Source organism: Haliaeetus albicilla, chromosome 15 (assembly GCF_947461875.1).
Source record: "Haliaeetus albicilla chromosome 15, bHalAlb1.1, whole genome shotgun sequence".
In the NCBI taxonomy this organism is placed as follows: domain Eukaryota; kingdom Metazoa; phylum Chordata; class Aves; order Accipitriformes; family Accipitridae; genus Haliaeetus; species Haliaeetus albicilla.
In genome coordinates, this window is record NC_091497.1 from 19161877 (window position 1) to 19179641 (window position 17765).

General features: G+C 41.3%; 2 protein-coding genes across 5 annotated transcripts in view; one reads left to right on the forward strand and one right to left on the reverse strand.

The window, feature by feature from the left end:
- The window catches only part of UCHL3 (ubiquitin C-terminal hydrolase L3), a 44710-nt gene extending 40702 nt beyond the window's left edge, over positions 1–4008 (reverse strand). The window contains exons 1-2 of one of the 3 annotated variants that reach the window (XM_069802544.1): positions 3853–4006; positions 3608–3619 (exon numbers count right to left, since the gene is read on the reverse strand). In XM_069802544.1, coding sequence (XP_069658645.1) covers positions 3608–3619; positions 3853–3894 — 54 coding nt within the window. In that variant the 5' untranslated portion in view covers positions 3895–4006. Of the gene's footprint in view, positions 1–3587; positions 3620–3852 lie in introns of all 3 variants that reach the window. The other 2 variants (XM_069802546.1, XM_069802545.1) reach the window with 2 other exon arrangements.
- Positions 4009–7249: 3241 nt separating this feature from the next.
- Positions 7250–15526, forward strand: COMMD6 (COMM domain containing 6). Of its 2 annotated transcripts, none has more exons than XM_069802547.1 (7): positions 7250–7359; positions 8019–8077; positions 8667–8732; positions 8901–8977; positions 10277–10445; positions 11552–11704; positions 12733–15526. In XM_069802547.1, the coding sequence occupies exons 1-7, from the start codon at positions 7311–7313 to the stop codon at positions 12781–12783; spliced, it is 624 nt and encodes a 207-aa protein (XP_069658648.1). In that variant the 5' UTR covers positions 7250–7310; the 3' UTR covers positions 12784–15526. The 2 variants fall into 2 exon arrangements, with proteins under 2 accessions (XP_069658648.1, XP_069658649.1); XM_069802548.1 differs by lacking the exon at positions 7250–7359 and adding an exon at positions 7477–7714.
- The last annotated feature ends 2239 nt before the right edge of the window (positions 15527–17765 follow it).

A 17765-nucleotide genomic window follows, 5' to 3' on the forward strand; every position in this document is an offset into this window, starting at 1 on the left:
GTAACTTTAAAGGCACAGCTGTCAAGGGCATCCATGGACTAAAATGAATTTCTTTATGTAGCTGACGCTCAGTACCTTAATGGCTTAAAAAAAAAAAAAAAAAGAAAGAGAGAGAGAGAGAAAAAGTAGGATCAAAGACCTGAAAATAATGCTGGAAGGTAACTAAGAACTGGCAAGTAAGCCCTACATGGCAAGAGAAACCCAAGCCACAGCCAACACTCAGTAGTTTAACTCTGAACTACCTGAAGCCAGTGCTTGAGCTTTATAATCAGATGCAGTCAATTACTCTATCCTTATGGATATAACGAAGGCATGAGTTGACGTGGTACCTTATCTAGGAAGAACGTGTGAGATGAAGAATGGTAAGAGAGAATGAAGAAAGGTGGGGAGATCAAGAAAGATATCCACCAATACTACTTCTTTGTTTAGCTAGGCTTGCTAGGGAATCAATTGTGGATTGCAAGCCAGACTGAAGCGACATCATGATAGAGAACAATCAGCCTGTGTCTGATCTTTTCACTCCCAAAATCTGTATGCAGTCTGACTTTTTTTTTTTTTTTGGTGGTAGAAGAAATTGAGAACAAGATACATAGCCAAACACCATCTGGTAAACAGTGGGCAGATAAACCCCATTTTCTTGCAATTTCTTGCTTTCTCTCTCCCATTAGTGGGGAGAGTCTCATAAGAAATTCAGTTAGAAGGGTAGCTCTGGTCACGTCAGGCCCTCCAGCTGAAGGTCAAAGAGAAGAAACCATTCCCTGTCATCACTGTACACAAAGTGCAGATTTGTAAATGCTGAATCATCAACTCTCTCTGTATCAGAGGTGGACTAACAATTCATTCTGTCAGACTGTAGAAGTGGAGGGGGAAAAAAAGCATTGCAACAATTAAATTAGCACTGCATGGTACATTTAACTACGCTGACTTCTCTCTTAAAAACAGTACTACAGATACATGGCTGTGGTATTCAAAGCGAGTCACTGCCATTGGAAATCTTTAAAGCTAAGAAAGAATATTCCTGTTATCCTCGCCAGCCAGTTTCTGGCCTTTAAATAATTCCAACACATGTGCACAAAGAGAGGTCCTATATACACTAATGATTTAGAAATTCCGAGACTTGTATTATAAAATGAATGCTTTCAGATAGAGAAAAGCTTTCAAGATACTTTGGAAAGATTTCACATACCCTATAACTGAGAAATACCAGTTCTCCTCCATTATCATCTGAATTTCTACCACAAAGATTGAAAGAGTATCAAATTTACAACTTACATTTCAAAACTAGAGAGCACACACTATGGTAAGAACATATTAAAAGCAAATGTACCTGCCTTCAGTACATTTTCTTTCTAGTTACTATTAAAAAAGGGAATAAAATGATCAGTACAATAACCAAAATAGACTAAGCATTTGTTAAATCATAATGACAGTTCTGACTACAATCTATGAGTTAAGAATACATGCATCTTATAGGTGACTGGAATTTTTTTTGGTTTTAAGAGTTCACTACCTCATCTAGCAATAACATTAACAGAAGTAGTATGTTCCAAGGATAGTTTAACACTCAAGCAAAACAAATAAAATACAATTAAAAAAAATCCCCACAACAAATAGCAAAAAAAAAAAAACCTACCAAGAAACACATGGCTAAATGTCTGTGTAAAGAGATATATGTACTAAACTACTACTAGACACATATATTACAGCTATTAGGGGCACACCATTGTTGTTGGTTTTTTTTTTTTAATCCTGAAGAATTCCAGAGTATTTTACAGAGCACAGCACAGAGAACCACAAAAAAAAGTCTGTCCTTGCAATTAATTCAACAGGATTTTCTAAAAATGCGTTTGCAGCTTCATTTGAATCTCAAATTACTATTATTGTTATTTTGAACATAAGCAGGATATGAATAACTTGTGACTAACAGCCCTGTTGTTATAGTTTACCACTGTACTGATGAGATTAAAAGAGCAATGACTAATAATGCAAGGTGTATTCATATTTAACACTAGCCATTTTTTCTTTTTTTTTTTTTTTTTTTTTAAATATACACCTCTCAGCCTGGAGAATAACAACTACTGCTCAGTTAAGACTGGCAAAATATAGTGAGGGAAGAAGTCTAACTGGTCTAAAGTGGCCTTTTCTGTACAGAAATATTAACAAGAAAATCCTTGACAGAACATACTCTTATAATCCATGATCATCCACAATAGATAGATATCATCCATCATCAGTGCAAAGCCAATGAGCAAGAGAGACAGATTCTGAACACACTTAGAACTGTTCATTTAATGTTCTTCTAGGATTTTCTTCATAAAATATAAACATGTAGTGATACAAGATAATTCAGATAAAAAAAAGCCACTAGTTTTTCCTCCTGAATTTCTACTTTACAGCTGACAGGACTTTATTGTAGCATGATGAGTTCATCTCAACATCTGGAAAATGAGAAGAAGTTAGAGAATTTGCAAATCTACTAGTAATTTATTCACACTTATTTTCTTCCAAACTGGAATTTAGTGTCTGAATTTCAAAATTTAAAGAAAATCTAAACCATGATGAAATTATAGCACACATTCAAGAAAAGCTCCCAGAAATGTTGTTAATTTTAACCCAGGACTGGGATTCAAAACTTCTGAAATTGCAGCAGCAATACTGTTAGAATTGTGAAATTATTTGTCCTAGGAAACTAGAAAGCCAAGTACAAAATGATCCACCATCAAATAACCCTTCACTCTCCTGCAGACACAGTTAGTATATTACAGCAACAACAACAAAAAAATACATTCTTCACACATAGAAATTCCTGATTTCCAAAATGTTTCAACAGTATAGTTTTAAGAATGTCATCTTACTGCTGGAAGCTTTGGAGTCTTTTGGCTTAAGCACCATCCTTAACATTATCAACAGGCCTGCTGGGATCAACATCTGACCTCTAATGCTTGTTAAAGATACTCAAAATTATCACTGAGAACATGATGCAGGGTTGGAGTATGTGTGTTTTCCCTTCAGCTAGAGTTTATCTAGTGCTGACATTGTTTTGTAAACTAGAACAAGCTTCCTTCTTCTAGTGTCGATGCTACTACGCTAACAAAACAAGCAACAACAAATCGTGCAGATATTGTCATGAATAAGCAGCCAAGTGCAAATACGGTAAAATGACATTATTTCTTATGGTGAGCCAAAGAAGAAAGAGACTGCGACACTGATGTAAGCAGATCCATACAAGTACACAAAGCCATCATGTACAGGTCCAGAACTGGCACAGGTTACATATAAATATATAATAATGTTTTAATCATTAATTCATGGGTTAAAACTCACCTTGAAACACATCAGAGATTACATTAGTAGCCAGACCACACCTATTCTCTTTTCCTTTACTGTTTTTTCCTTAATATAGTATCTTTACATGACACTATGTACTCGGAGGTTTCAGAGGAGGTTCCAGTACGGTCCAATATTAGAAGACTGAGTGCAGACACCCGTGGGGGAGGAAAGGGTTACTCTCGTTGGAGAAGCAGGAGCCTTTACTACATGAAAATGAAAGGAGATGGGCCTAAACCTGCAGAGAGGCTAAAGCTTACCTCAATCAAAAGCTGCTTACCTGATTCGTGACCTGAAAAGAAAGCACAGGACCCCAGTTAGATCCGCGGGCTAAGACTTCCCCCGTTCCCTGCCCCCACCAGCCATCCCTCAGCCCGCGACGCTGAGGCCGGAGCGGCCCCGAGCCCTCTCCTCTCCGCCACCCTCCCTCCCTCCCTCCCTCCCGCCCTCCCTCCAGCAGCCAGGCAGGCAGGCAGGCAGCCCTCCCGCGCACCCGGCAGCTGCCCTCCGAAGCCGGGTACTCACGTCGGGGTTGGCCTCCAGGGGCAGCCAGCGATGGGGCTCCATGGCGGGGGCGGCGGGGCGGCTCCTGGTACCGGCGCTGGGCTGAACCTCGCACCGCGGCACTGACAGCGCCTCGCGCCGCCTCGCCTCAGACCTGACCCGGGACCGCACCACCGAGCCACGCGGGAAAGGGGGAGGGGCGGGAGAAGAAACCAACGCTCCGGCGCCCCCAGGCACACTTCTGCCCCGCTCCGGAGCGGCGGGCCGAGGCGGCAGACGCGGCGATGAACGCCTTCCCCCTAGGTGCTCCCGGGGACCGGCGGCCGGAAGATTTCCCCCCTAACCGCCCCCCCCCTTTTGGCTCCCCCCCGGCAATGGACTCTCCCAACGGGGCAAGGGGTGCTGCCTCTGCCGCCCCGCCCCGCGCTTGCTCCCAACCATCGGGGCCTGCGTGGTGCGCTGGAGCCGCCAGGGGGCGCCCCGCCGCCCCCGCGCCGGGAAGGCCAGAGCCCGCTGCCGGCCTTCGGGCGGGAACCGGGGGCTGACGGGAAGGCGGCGGACGGCCGGGCCCCTCCGAAACGGCCTCCAGCCGCTCACCGGCCGTGAGGTACAGGCAGCGTTCAGGAAAACGCAGCCGTGGGAACGGGACGGACCAGGCAGCGAGGCGGGACAAAGGGATCCGGAGGGAACCGGGAAGCGGCGGGCAGTGAAGGCTTCAGGGCGTGTAGCAGCCAGGACGCAGGTGGCCAGGTCCACGCGTGATCTGCCGAAAATCACTGTAGGAGGCGTTAAACCCCATCAAAAACAGCGCTTCTCTTCTACAGCTGCGAGCCCCCTCATAACTTTCCCGTCTCAGGAGCGCAAACGCACCAGTTCTTGGCCTTTTGGCTAAGATCAAGCAGAGTGTAATCTGTACACATCACATGGAACATAGTAAGACGTTTTTATATATACACATATTCATTCCACATTTAGTGTTATGCCTTCTTTCAGGTTAATTCAGAAAAGCTAAAAATGAAGGAACCTGTCCTTTTTTGGCCCCAGCCCTCCCCAGCTGCTGCTGCCACCACTCTCTACAGACTGCAGCTGACCTACGCAGCCCTGTGCACCACTTGCACTGGGCCCTGCGTCTTCAGAAGCGGGCATTTGGACAAGGTTTTTGTAGAAGCCCATCAGTGGGACCTCTGGGCCCGCCCTGCAAGTGTCCAGAAAGACCTGGGGCAGCGGGAAGGAGGTGGTTGAGCATGCACGTACATCTAGGGCAGAGCTAGGCACGTCTGAGCAGAAAGGGCACAGGAAAGGTAGAAACTGTGCCAGTTTACAGGGAAATCAGAGTCCCATGAGAGAAGGAAGGAGAATAATACGTAATACGAGCAAACAGTGTTTCTAGGTACTGTAGAGACAGGACTACCAAAGAGACAGGCGGCCAGAAAGGCAGGGTGTTGGGGACACCATACAGTTGAGGGCCCAGGCACTGGAGAAACCCAGGTAGCAGATACACTTTCTCCTGTCTGCCTGAAGAGCTTTGCTGAATAACTTGGTGTAGCTTTTTAGAGAGCATTGATGCAAATCACACCCCGTTCTGTAAATGTTAAGTTTATGAAATGGAGTAAATTACCTAATGATGTTTTTATTTTACCCCCTGTAATCACTTAGCAGGACTACGGTGATGCTACATGGCTGTGCCTGAAGCTTCTGTATTGACCTATCAACACTACTGTAGCATATCTCTTCAGCAATCCAGTCTACTCGTAGCTCATGAGATTTGTCTTCTAGTTTCTATACCAAGTGTCTCCTCATATTAAGTTCTCAGTCCTCATCTAGCTAAAAGATGGGCCTGTACTGTCAGATCACGGTCAGTCTGCATCTACCTTCCTCTGCTACTAAAAGCTTCAGAGAACACATTTAGAGAAGGCAGAATTTTCTAAAGGTACAGTTTAATTCTGTGGATGGGCAGACAAGCCGAGATTGTTCCATACTTCACCACCTTCTGTTCCAAATTCAAAGAACGAAATGCATGTTTACATGTTGATGAAAATAACCCCGAAATAACTCTAAAATTTCAGCAAATGATATTGTAATTATCAAACCACCAAGATATTCAACTTCACATCTACCTCCCCATCTTGGAGAAAGAATCAAAAGTAACATAACGAACATTAGTCATAGTGCTAAAGCCACTACTAAGAGACTTGATGAAACTGTAATATAAAAGAATATGTAAAGTTCTCTAGATAGCGAAGTATGTAATAGTTAGCTAAGTTAAGAACAAACAGATTAAGTCAAGACCTTGGTATCAGAGACAGATCTTACCAGTATGTACGTTGCTAGTGTTTTGATAATCATGAGGTCATAAAAACACATACTACTCAGAAACATTCACGGACTTAATTAGATACTTTAAAAGGGAGAGGCCAAGATCAGACAGGCCATAAATGTATAAAGCTCATAAACACACACCATGTTCCCTAATAATTACCCCTTTCCTGAAATATATTCTGAATTCTTTCATAAACATTTACTGAAAAGATGTAATTTTAAACTAGCCAGCACTAACGACATGACAAGTTATGTATTACTGCTCTGTCACAGTCTTACAATAGATCTACTTAGATTGTAACATCATTTAAAAAAAAGCTAAAAGCAAATGTCAAACTGATTACTAGAGAAACCTAAGAATATTTTCTATTTTTAAAAGGCAAAACTGGTGAAGGATCAGTATCGTTTGAGGGCTCCAACCACACCCCAACCTTAATTCAGTTCAGTATGAAAAGCTTACTGAACATGGTTCTAGCTGTAGCTTTACAAAAACCGGCTCTTTTCCCATAAAACCGAAGACAACGGCTTATCTACGCGGATCATCCATGAACTGCACAGTTCATTTGCAGGTGTACAGGCCGACCCCACAGTCCACCTCCACAGAGTACGGTCGCTCGGTGTATCCGCGCGAAGCTCAGCGTGCGGCAGGCACGCCTGAGCGTGACGGGCCTGACGCCAGTTCGCGAACCAAACTCGGTCAACCGCTCGTTGCGCAAACCAGGTGCGCCTTGAACGAGAGGCCTTTCCCAAAGCCTCCCCGGGGCCTCCCACGCCAGCGCCATTTCCCAACCCCCCCCCCCCAGGGCCTGCAGCGGGAGGGAGAGCGCGGGCAGGTCCTCAGCCACCGCCCGCCGGTGGCCTTTTCTACCCGACGACTGCAGACCCGAGACTCTCCTAAAACGCAGTCCCCGTTTTACTTGCGTCTATTTAAAAGACGATTTATTTCGACAAGGACAAAACACCCAAAACCCTCCCAGCGGGACCCACAGCGTAGGGGTAGGCGGCTCCGCCCTCCCCCAGGGAAGAAGAGCGCATGCTCCCTGCCCGGTAGCCAATAAGGGCAGGGCCGCTGGCCCTGCCTCGCTCTGGTAACGCCCGGAGCCAATCAGGGCGGCGAGCCTTGTGTGGCGGAAGTCGGGCCTCGGCGCGTGCGCGGCGCCATGGCCGCCGGTTCCGCGGCGGTGCTAGCGCGGGCGCTGGAGGCGCTGGGTGAGGGGCAGGGGGGGACGACACCCCGGTGTGGGGGCGGAGGGGAGCTGAGGGGAACCTGGGCGGGAGCTGGGCCCACCCGCGCCCGCAGGGTGGGGTGTGGAGGGGAGCGGGGCCGGCCGCCCCCCCTGCCCCCCGGAGCCACCTCACCCAGGCGCCGGGGTGAGCCGTTCCCGGTGGGACAGGGAGAAGGCTTGTGGTGGGCCAGAGGGGGTCTTCCCGGCTGTCCGCGGGCCGCCTGGGGGCTTCGCCGGGGCCAGGCGGCCTGGGTGCAGCAGCGTAGCCTTGGGGAGAGCAGCGGTTCTGTGCTGCTGGTGGCGGAGGACAGCCCTGGGCATGCCCGCCCGGCCTCCCGGTCAGCTGAGGGACTTGGTGCGGATACAGCTCCGCAGAGGTGGGGGAGTTACTCAGGGCTGTCAAACTGCAGTTGCACGGACTCGGTCTGGGGCTCGGAGGCCTTGTGGAGTCGCTCCTGTTAGGCTTACCTGGGTGCTGAGCAGGTTATGTTAATGCCATTCAGGACAAACTCCCTTAAAGAAAGCTTTGCTTTTAAGGAAAATGTATGGCTCGTGACATAGGAGCTCTTCAGAGAGGGATTAGATTTATTACCATAACACTTTAAGGATTTGTTTCTGGTCGCTACTGCTTGTGTTTTTCAGATGTTGGTGGTGTAGCAGATAAGATTACTTTAATACCTCAAGACTTTTTTGCAGAACTGGTAAGTAGAGCAATAAATGGGATATGGAAGGGCTTCTGGCACCCTTTGATTCTAGGAAACCTTATTTTTTTAAGCTCTGCTGGTTTTTATCTGTTGCAAAGGGAATCTTATGTATCTGGTAGCTTAGATTTACATGACTTATAAAATGGACCAGTCCTGCTAAGAGCAATGGGATTGCTTTAAATTTATGTTTTTATCACAGAAGACTTTTAAAAATGTGTTTTGCCTTGCATCTAAATGAAATACCAAGCTAGCTTGTCTAGAAAACGTTCAGCTTGTTTACTGTAGTGTGCACTTGAACAGAATGACTGTTCAATTAGTATGAAGATGGTGTGTTATGTAGGAATAGCTAGTGAGCTAGCAACTAAAAGTCTTGCCTGAGTTTATTTCCTTTTCTTGGATTTGCTGTAATTTTAAAATCAGACATTTCAATGACTTTATTCTTCACTCTGCATTTAAAGCATCCTCCTGTTGTCCATTTTTGCATTAACCACTTTTGCTTTTTGTTTAGTAATCTCCAGGTATTCAAGCTAGCTTTGTCTTGTATAATAAAATATGCATTAAGAATGTTTTCAAACTTTCTTTACAGTGCGAACAAATAATTCAACATCTGAACCATAAGATCCCAGGTGTAAATACAGCTGAATTGTGTCAGGTAAGTTTGGATACTGGCACTTACAAGCAAGTATATTAGTTGTATATGCTGTAAAGGATAGATTCCCCAAGTCAATTTTTGTGTGTGTATATATATATACACACAAAGAGGTTTTTATTAATGCATAACTTACTATTATTTGTAATTGTTTGAACTTTCTGTTTCCAGAGAATTCAAACATCCGGGATTGAGATTAATGTTGGTGACCTGGCAAAAATAGCTAACATTGTTTCCTTTCTATTTAGGTAAGCACAAAATAATTTTCCCTCATGTCTTTTTTCCCTCCACCACAACTTAACAGTGGTATTAAAAAGTGACATCAAATGTGTGTATAAAATGAACTGATTTGGGAAAAGGGCAGAAGTTTGTAACTCTCAGTACACAAAAAAGAACTTCTGGGCTTAGTTTATGTTCTTAAAAAATTTAAAAAATACTTAATATATTGTCTTACTTTTTGTAATAGAAAAACTAAAGAGAGGAAATTGCTCCAAGATCCTGTCTGCAAGCTTTAGAACTACTGGCAAAATAAAAGAGGAAGTTAAGTTCACCTCTAAAGCTAAGTCAGCTAGCCCTTTGCCTGGAAGAAACATGGTCTAAAAACTTCTTGTTTCTTAAAGATTAGAAACCAGCATTTGTGCCTGTTTAAAGGGCACACAGTTTTATAATGTTGAACTTTGCTGTGATAGAGATTTTAGGTAGCATTTTCAGCTGTTGTTTTGCTGTAAGTTTTTCTCTTTTCAGAAAGATAAAATTTTCAAGATCTTGCTTGTTCTTTTAATATCTAGTATCTGAACATTTTATGTAACATTAATATGACTGAAGAAAATATACCAGTAGAAATTTAACACACTAATTTTTCCACTATAAAATATAAAGCATTAAATTATATTAGACCATGCTACTTGGAGGACCAACTCTTTTTCTCTTTTATTAATGTCTCTTTAAGAGGAGTGGATGTGCATGAAGAAACCTAGGGTGGGAATTTTTTTTTAACCTATTCTGTAGAGGAAATCGAAGGGCAATTTTCCTCTAGACTTGCTGCCTTTTCAGCTGAGGGTTTATTGCATCATTTGACTCCTCTTAGTACCAATTATACCATTACCTAGAGTCCTTACTTGCCTTTTGGTGGTACTTAAATTACCTTTCCTAAATGTTTAATTAAACGGCCTTGTTTCTAAAGTAATAATATCATTTAACTGCCCTATGCACACATCTTTCACTGAATTATACCTTTTTTCAGTTGCAACAGCACTTGGAGGCTGTGATTATTTTTGTTTTAATGTTGTGTGTTGTGCAAGCCCAGTGAAGCTTTCTCTCTGCATATTAAGACACATTAGAAGTCAGGTCATGTTGCTCTTTGCATGTGGATACAAAAGATTAGTAAAATATTCTGGGGAAAGAAAAATCACAGGCTGCCTAATTATTGTAAAGTGCATAGACACATAAAGCAAAAATTTAAAAATGCCTGTTTGGGGTGTAGTGAAAAATTTTATTAAAATTGTGGAGAATGGAACTGATGCGGTGTTCTTTGGATATACCTATAGTACAGCAGCCAGAAGCAATCTCTCTACAGAGGAACTCGTCACTGCCTTGGGCAACACAGTCAGCGTGCTGCCAAAACATGCCGTTCAAGTTATTCGTCATGTATGGAATGAACAGGGCAAATCCATTAGTGTGTCAGAAGATGCAAGAAATACAGCCACAGTGGGGCAGGTAACTAAATGACAAAGTGCAGTTGAGCTAACTATTAACTTTTCATAAATGTCAGTGCTTCGTTGTGTATGTTGTATTGTCAAGCACACGGTGTTATCTTGACTGATGAAAGCTTTCCTATATGTATATATGTGTTGCCAAATGTCCACCCAGATAAAGAAGCATATACAATAAAGGTTGAATAAATGCTGAACAGTTGTCTGATATTTTTTGGATGATGAAGTCACATTTCATACCTCTTTAAAAATTAGTGCTTCATAGTACTATTAGGCAAGGTGAGTGGCAGTCAGTGTGGCAGACAATTGTATTGGCTGTTTACGTAAATCTGTTTTAAATGTAATTTGAATTGTTCTAGAGTTGATAACACTAGCACTTGATTGTTTTATTCATTGTCTCCCTTAAATTTAACTTTTTAAAAGATACATTCTGTCAGTTTCCAGCATTCTTTTTTTTCCTTTTTGAAAAAATAACACAGTGTATTTGCATTTTAAGATCTTTTTTTTCTAACAAGAGTTTTAAAAGAGAACAGAATTAGGAAAAAAAAAATCTTTCTCTGAGGCTTGATAGTAACCTTCTAAAGGCTCTCTTCACTTCTTTATTCAACAGTTCTGCCTATCATAAAAGGCTAAAAATGGTAACTTACCTGTCTGAAACATATTTATGGTGTACTTTGGTTTATCTAAAATAGTTATGAAATGTCTTGGTTTTTTCCATTATTGCTATTATAAAATTTTTGTGCACTGAGGTTTTTCTCATGTTTCCACTTGATTTAGAAAATTAAAAACAAAAAGTCAAAAGCATGAATGATATACAAGCCAGGTGAACCTTGTGGCTCAAGGTCCTCTTACTGGAACTTTAAATAGACTGTACTTGGCTGTTGACAGTACTTGAATAAGGAAGACAAATTAACATTGCTAATTTTTTCACTATTGAAGGACAGATGATTTTTGTATTTGCAATAATATCTGAATGTGTATGTTTGTTTCCCATTTGGATATGAGCTCTAGATGTCCTATATTGTCTGTAAAATACCCATCCAATAGAATAGCAATGGTAGGTTTGATCTCTTTCTTTAATACTGTTTCCAATGTTTTTCTTCTTTGTAGTTTGTAGACATTAAATGGAAACTGGGAGTTGCAATGAGCTCTGACACCTGCAGGTCTCTGAAGTATCCTTATGTTACAGTGACACTAAAGGTGGCAGACCCTTCTGGACAAATAACAGACAAATCTTTTGAAATGACGGTCCCACAGTTCAAGGTCTGTAATCAGTGTTACTTGATTCAGTCCCTTAAAAACAATGGTGACATTGTGAAGGAGCAACTGTATACCTTGATGAATATGTCTTTGTTGCTTACTAATACAGTCATTCAAAGACGAAGCATGAAATAATTATTTAAAATACTGAAGCTAAATACTTCATAGCATTCGGTTCTACATCACTTATCCAAAAATGTTAATTTAGCAGTAATTAATCTGTTATCTTACAAATAAGATAACAACTGAAGATGTAAAGACTTTTGGATCTGTCTTGTCAGCTGTCACTCTGCCTTGTTAAAAACGTATGGAATGTTTTAAATCTATAGAACTGTTCCCCAGCCTCAAAATCTAAAACTTGGGCTAAGCAATGGAGGTCAGTTTGCGTTGTAACCATTGGCTCTTAATTGCTATGCTTTCATCTATGAACTTATGTAACTTTGTTTAATTTTGCATAAATGTGGCACTTCTGTTGTCATTCCTGTTTAAAGGGCGAATAGATACATCACTTAGAATATCGTACAAGTTTACAAAGAAATAAATCCTTGGAAGTGGATGGCAGGAATTTGAGAAGGATATTCTGAATCCTTAGGTGTGATATGTTGTATTAATTCTGGCTGAAACCTATTTAATAATTTGCTGATTAACTACTGTAAGAAATGGATGCTATACTTGAGAAGCCTGGGTTATTTCAGCTGGGAATAGAAACATTTGTGTGAGAAGGTTTTTTTTGTTGTTTTTTTTGTTGTTGTTGTGGTGTGAGAGCTACTTTGTATTTTTCTTTCATAGCAGCATCTCCTATTAATAGGCAAACCCATGCAAATAAGGCATCACCTGTGTAGATTCCGTAGTGAGTGTGCCCAAGTGCCAAACAGCCCACAAAAGGAAAAGCAGAAGCTTTCAGTTCAAGCTGCAAATGTAGCTGGAGGAAAGAGGGCATGTGAGAAACATGGATTGTGATTTTTGTCTAACATGCTCAGTTTGAGCTTTTCTTCAAGCAACTGAAATTTATATTAATTCTTGCTTTTTAGAACTTCTTCAGACAGTTCAAGGAAATGGCAGCTGTTCTTGAAACAGTTTGAAGAGAACTCTTATTTACACTGACATTTCGGACAGACTTAGATCAAGTAAACTTTTCATTCTGCACAAGGAATAAAGTGCCATTGTTCAGCAAGGTATGTATCCCTGTCTTTTTGACAGGTATTTGTCAGCATCGTCCTTGCATTGCTGTGAAGATTCCTTTGCTTTTGAATACTTGAAGCAAATTCTGCAGTGCTTGTGAAAATGTGTTCAGCTTTATTCATCTTGATACGCAACAGATCAGGATGTGTATGGAGAAGCACCACTGTAGACTTTCTAATATCCAAGAGTAAGAAACTGTATGTAAGAAACTACACATAACTCTGGAGTACAGAAAAACACCTGAAAACATTGAGTGGGAATACTGAGAGAAGTGTAAATGCCATGGTAACACTTTTGTCTGTAAAATTGAGATGTGCTTGGACGCAACAAATAATATTAAGTATAAGGAGTATATGAAGTTACACATAACAAGCATACAGTTATTCTTGAAGAATAGCAATGTCAAGTAGTTAGTTGCAGGTATTTGCGGACCTGGCTTCCAGTCTTCTTTTAATAACTGCAGAATGTACTTGTCCTAACAGCTTGTTTATTTCAAATACTTATTTCCCACCAGCTAGGCTTATAAAAACTGAGTTAATGCATTAAGCTTTTGTGGAGACCCAAAATTTGTTCTCTGAAATGAAGCCCAGAGGATAATTTTAAATAAAGGTAGAAAGGTGAATTTAATTCAAAAGCATTTTAATATATTTTTGCCTTTGCATTTAATCCAACTCTAATCTGTGGCACTCTGCTTGATGTTTTGATCAGCAGTCTGCTTTCTAATTAAATTAGAATATCGATGCAGTTGCCTCACTTCAAGCTCTGGACTAGAAAAGTCAAGAGGAAACTTGAAAATTGAGGCTGGAGTGTTAGCTGAGTACATCAGAGAAAGGACCACACTAAAAGTCAGCAAGATTTTTGTTGTATTGTGTGTCAGGAGTCCACTGGACTGTGTTGTGCACGCTTGCACTCGGAGAATGTCCTAACCAGCAAAATTTTGACTTTGATTATGGGTGCATTTCCAAAGGGAAGTGATAAATCCAGTGTGCTTGCATGCTCTCTTTTTTGTTGTCGTTTTTTTTCTTGAGTTTTCCATAAACCAAACACAAACTGCTAATACAGTGGGATGTAATAAAAACAATACTGTTGCATTTCAAGATGTGCTGGTGGTGTAGTAGAGCAAGTAAACGTGAAGAGAGGTGATTCATACTGATAAGCAGACTGAAGTTTATGTTGCACCGTCAGAATAGTAGACACTGAGAAACAGTTTTGCTGGGACAGATCCTCAAGTGATTTCAGGCCCCTTTTAAGTGAGAACATCTACCTTTCTAACCCACTTACATTTTTTTTTTTATTAACGTTCTTAGAAGCTGGCCGAAACTCATTGATACAGGTTATGCCTGCCTTTTTGCATCATGAAAATAAACTGCAGCTCACTGTGCGGGCTGCATACTGTATTCCTTTTAATAAGGAGATATACACCCCACCCACCCCCCCCCCCCATTTGGCCATTATGTATGGTGCATAAAAACAGTACTTGGAATTGCCTAGAAGCCCAAGAAAGTGAAACAGTGTTGGCTTTAACAAAAGATAGTAAAAATTTTGGGCTGTTGCCCTTGATCTGGGTGATACTTCCTTTGTGCTGCTGAAGTCTGAGGTGTTTGCTTTGTGGCTGGGGAGAGCTGATTGCTCTCTTCTGGGACCTTCTCAATGGAATGTCACAATGGTCTCGGCAACAGACTTCCCGTTTGCCTTTTCCCTTGTCTGTCTACAAGGGCTCGGGGCTGAACTTAGTGGAAAAAAACCCTCTCTGTGTGTGGAAAGTGATGTAAGCAGCTGATTATTTTTTTTTAATTTGCAAAAGTTGGAGTGTAAGGCTGTTACAACTGGAAAAGACTGTCATGCTTTGGCTTAGTGAATTAATTGGTTTACATCAATGCTAGAGTTCCAGAAAAAGAATACTTCTTTTTTTTAGTAGAGCTGGAGCCTTACAAATACTTCCCATTTGTTCTAATGCACTTAAGTTCTTCATATAGGTGGAAACATTTGTGCCTTCATTGGAACTGGATGGAAAAGAAGATTTAATTTTGTCTTAACTTCTAGAAACAACAGTTCAGTAAATGTTGGAAGGTATTGAGGAAATGTTCAGTTACCATTTTTGCTTGGTCTGTCACCAAGAGGAGAAAGTTGGCAGCCTTTGAAAAATCTAACTTATATTTTGTCAAGTCAAATATTCTAGAAATATTAATGAGTATCTTTGAAATGTCCCTGAACTCCAGCATGTTGTAACGCTGGCTGGAAGATGCCTGGACATGTGTGCTATACCAGTTTACTGTCTGAGAATTTTTGGAGGTGTTCATGGACATCTAGGAGACATGATTAAAAGTTGGCTGTGTACTCAAACTTCTGAGATTTGTCCTGATTGCTATCAGTAGGAATTCTTATACTGAGTAATGGAAGAATTAAGTACTTTATTAAAAAAACCAAACTAAAAACCTAACAGTTTGCAGGGTAGCAATATTAACATGTTCAAACAAGCCATTGAATTGTTTGTCTCTATGTGCAGAAATGAGATCTTTTCAAAGAGAATCAGGAGTCCTTGTGTGTTTCTAATTCTACTTGTTGATTGATATTAAATTGTATAACATGAATATTTTTGTAAGTCCACAAACAGTCATTAAACATATAGGTAACAAAGATAAAGATGGTCTGTATTTTGTTTTAAGCCTATTGTATGAAAGTCTGTCTCATAAATACTATAATGGGTGAAGTTCAGGACTAGACTATGACTAAACTTCTTGCCTTATTAAATTAGCATGAAGTTCAGACATATGCAGTCTTCCTCTGTGATGGGGTACCAAGGAGCTGAGGGATAACTGCAGGCTGCAAGGAATATTTGTATCAATTACTTACAGCTAGACAAAGTGTTGTATTGAACAAGGAAAAGACAGAGGATGTATGAGATTAATGAAATTTTGCAGGAAATTGAATTCAAGAGGTTTTCTTTCCTTAATGGTATTTAGGAGTCAAGTAAACAATTTTTCTTTTCAACACTTGCCTGGAACAGAGCAAGAGGAAGGGGGGGGGGGGGAAGGGTCTTACACAGTAAACAAACCCAAGGGAGGGAGTGATGAAGGAACCTCCTGGCAATGATTGTCTGTTGTCTTCATCACATCACCATTTGCGGGGGGGGGGGGGGGGGGGTGTGTTAGTTTCAAACACACCAGCCCACTTCCAGAAAGCTGTTTTTTAGAAAAATGGAGAAAGACCCACAGAAGGAGTGTACAAGTGGCTGTAGTCATGTCTGTGCACTAGTTTTATATATTTAGCTTCTGCACACTTTGGTCTAGTTGTGGCAGAAGTAAAAGCATGTCTCTGTTCCTGCTTCCACAAAATTGTACTGCCTTTCTTTAACCACATTTTAAAGATATGTAACCTTGTTGTTCACTGTGAGCCAATCCCCCTCTATTTTTTACCTTCCCCTTTTCAAGCCTTTGCACTGTATTTGAACACCTGAAGATACATTAGCTTGGACCCATTAAAAACAAAGGTAGAGAGATGATAAATTGGAGGAGAGGAAGAATGTTGTTTATTCTTCCTGCTTGCCCTGTTCCCTGTTGTATTTGAATGTTTTATTATCCTCTTAACTGTGGGTATAACGAGAGGGTAATTTCCCCTCCTTTGCAGAGGCATGCAGGGTTTTTCTGTTTAGCCCTTGCAGGTTCTAGAATAACACACAAAAGTGCCTGAGTCATTTAATCTACCTGCAGCAAAAAATGCTCCATCTCTCAAGAACCTTTGCAGCAGGGGCAGGGACTTAAACTTCAGCAGCCTCTATCCTACCCAGTGGTTGATCATGGTAGTGCTCATTTCCCAGAGAGATTTTTAGTAAAATGTTATATGACTTCAGGTTGGGCTGCTAGCTTACTGGGCATTCACTCAATTAGTAAGTTGGATCTGTGCAGGTCAGTACATGACATAACGAGTGCTTCGACCAGGGTTGAGCTTGCATGGTATGCTGCTACAGTCCTCGCTTCCTGATGCTTGGTCACCTCATAAACAACTGAATTTGCTTGTCACTGTGCAGTTTTGGCCAAATGTTTCCTTTACTTTTGCTTCTACCATGCAGCACTGTCCCTACATGCTTACCCAGTTCCACTCTTGGTCCTTGAGTTGCTTAAGTGCATGAGAAAGCATGTGTGTTAAAGACATGATGCTCAGCACTCCTCATACCCAGTCCTGGATGCTTTGAAAGACTTCTGACTCTTGTTTCTGAGGCTTTTCTGAAGGAAGGTGGAGAAATGACCTGCCATTTGAACTGAGTTACTGGGACAGGTCTGTTAATTATTTATGACTTTGTCATTGAGCAAGTAAGGAATCCGAGATTGCTGATCTTTTCCATGAAGGCTAATTTTAGTGCTTTGGGGTTTCTTCTTCCCTGTACTGCATTTTCCTCTTATGGCTAATTACGATCTGGCTGCCCTAACTTGAGAACCATTTCTGTTCAATATGTGTAGGTGCCATAATTTCCAAGTACTCTGTTAGTGTTGACATTACAAATATTGTTATATTTATAAATTGGAAATTTCAGTGTCAGTTTTGTACTTCACATACTGAACTTTGGAACAGTAACCTTTAATATGCGCGTTAAAAAAGAAGGAAAATTCGGTTATATCACACAATAAATTTCTGTGCTACGTAGTATTTTAAGAGGAATTTGTCATAGCATCGGTCACCAGGTGGCACTGCTACATACAGTCTTGATACACAGTAATGCTCTGAGAGCATGTCTGACAATGGGATAAGGACTTCACGTTTTCTCCAGTGCAGTTTATATCTGGAACTGTACACATCCATGTCGCCATAATTCTCATCCTACTTCTTACATTGTAGGAAAATACTCTAACATCTCAGTTAATCGTTAAAGAGATGAGCGTAAAGA

Bases quoted from the DNA above. Each gene is read 5' to 3' on its own strand.
- COMMD6 (XM_069802547.1), top strand. From the start codon at position 7,311: ATGGCCGCCGGTTCCGCGGCGGTGCTAGCGCGGGCGCTGGAGGCGCTG. The intron at 7,360-8,018 runs GTGAGGGGCAGG...TGTGTTTTTCAG, and splicing joins GCGGGCGCTGGAGGCGCTGG to ATGTTGGTGGTGTAGCAGAT. The intron at 10,446-11,551 runs GTAACTAAATGA...TCTTCTTTGTAG, and splicing joins ATACAGCCACAGTGGGGCAG to TTTGTAGACATTAAATGGAA.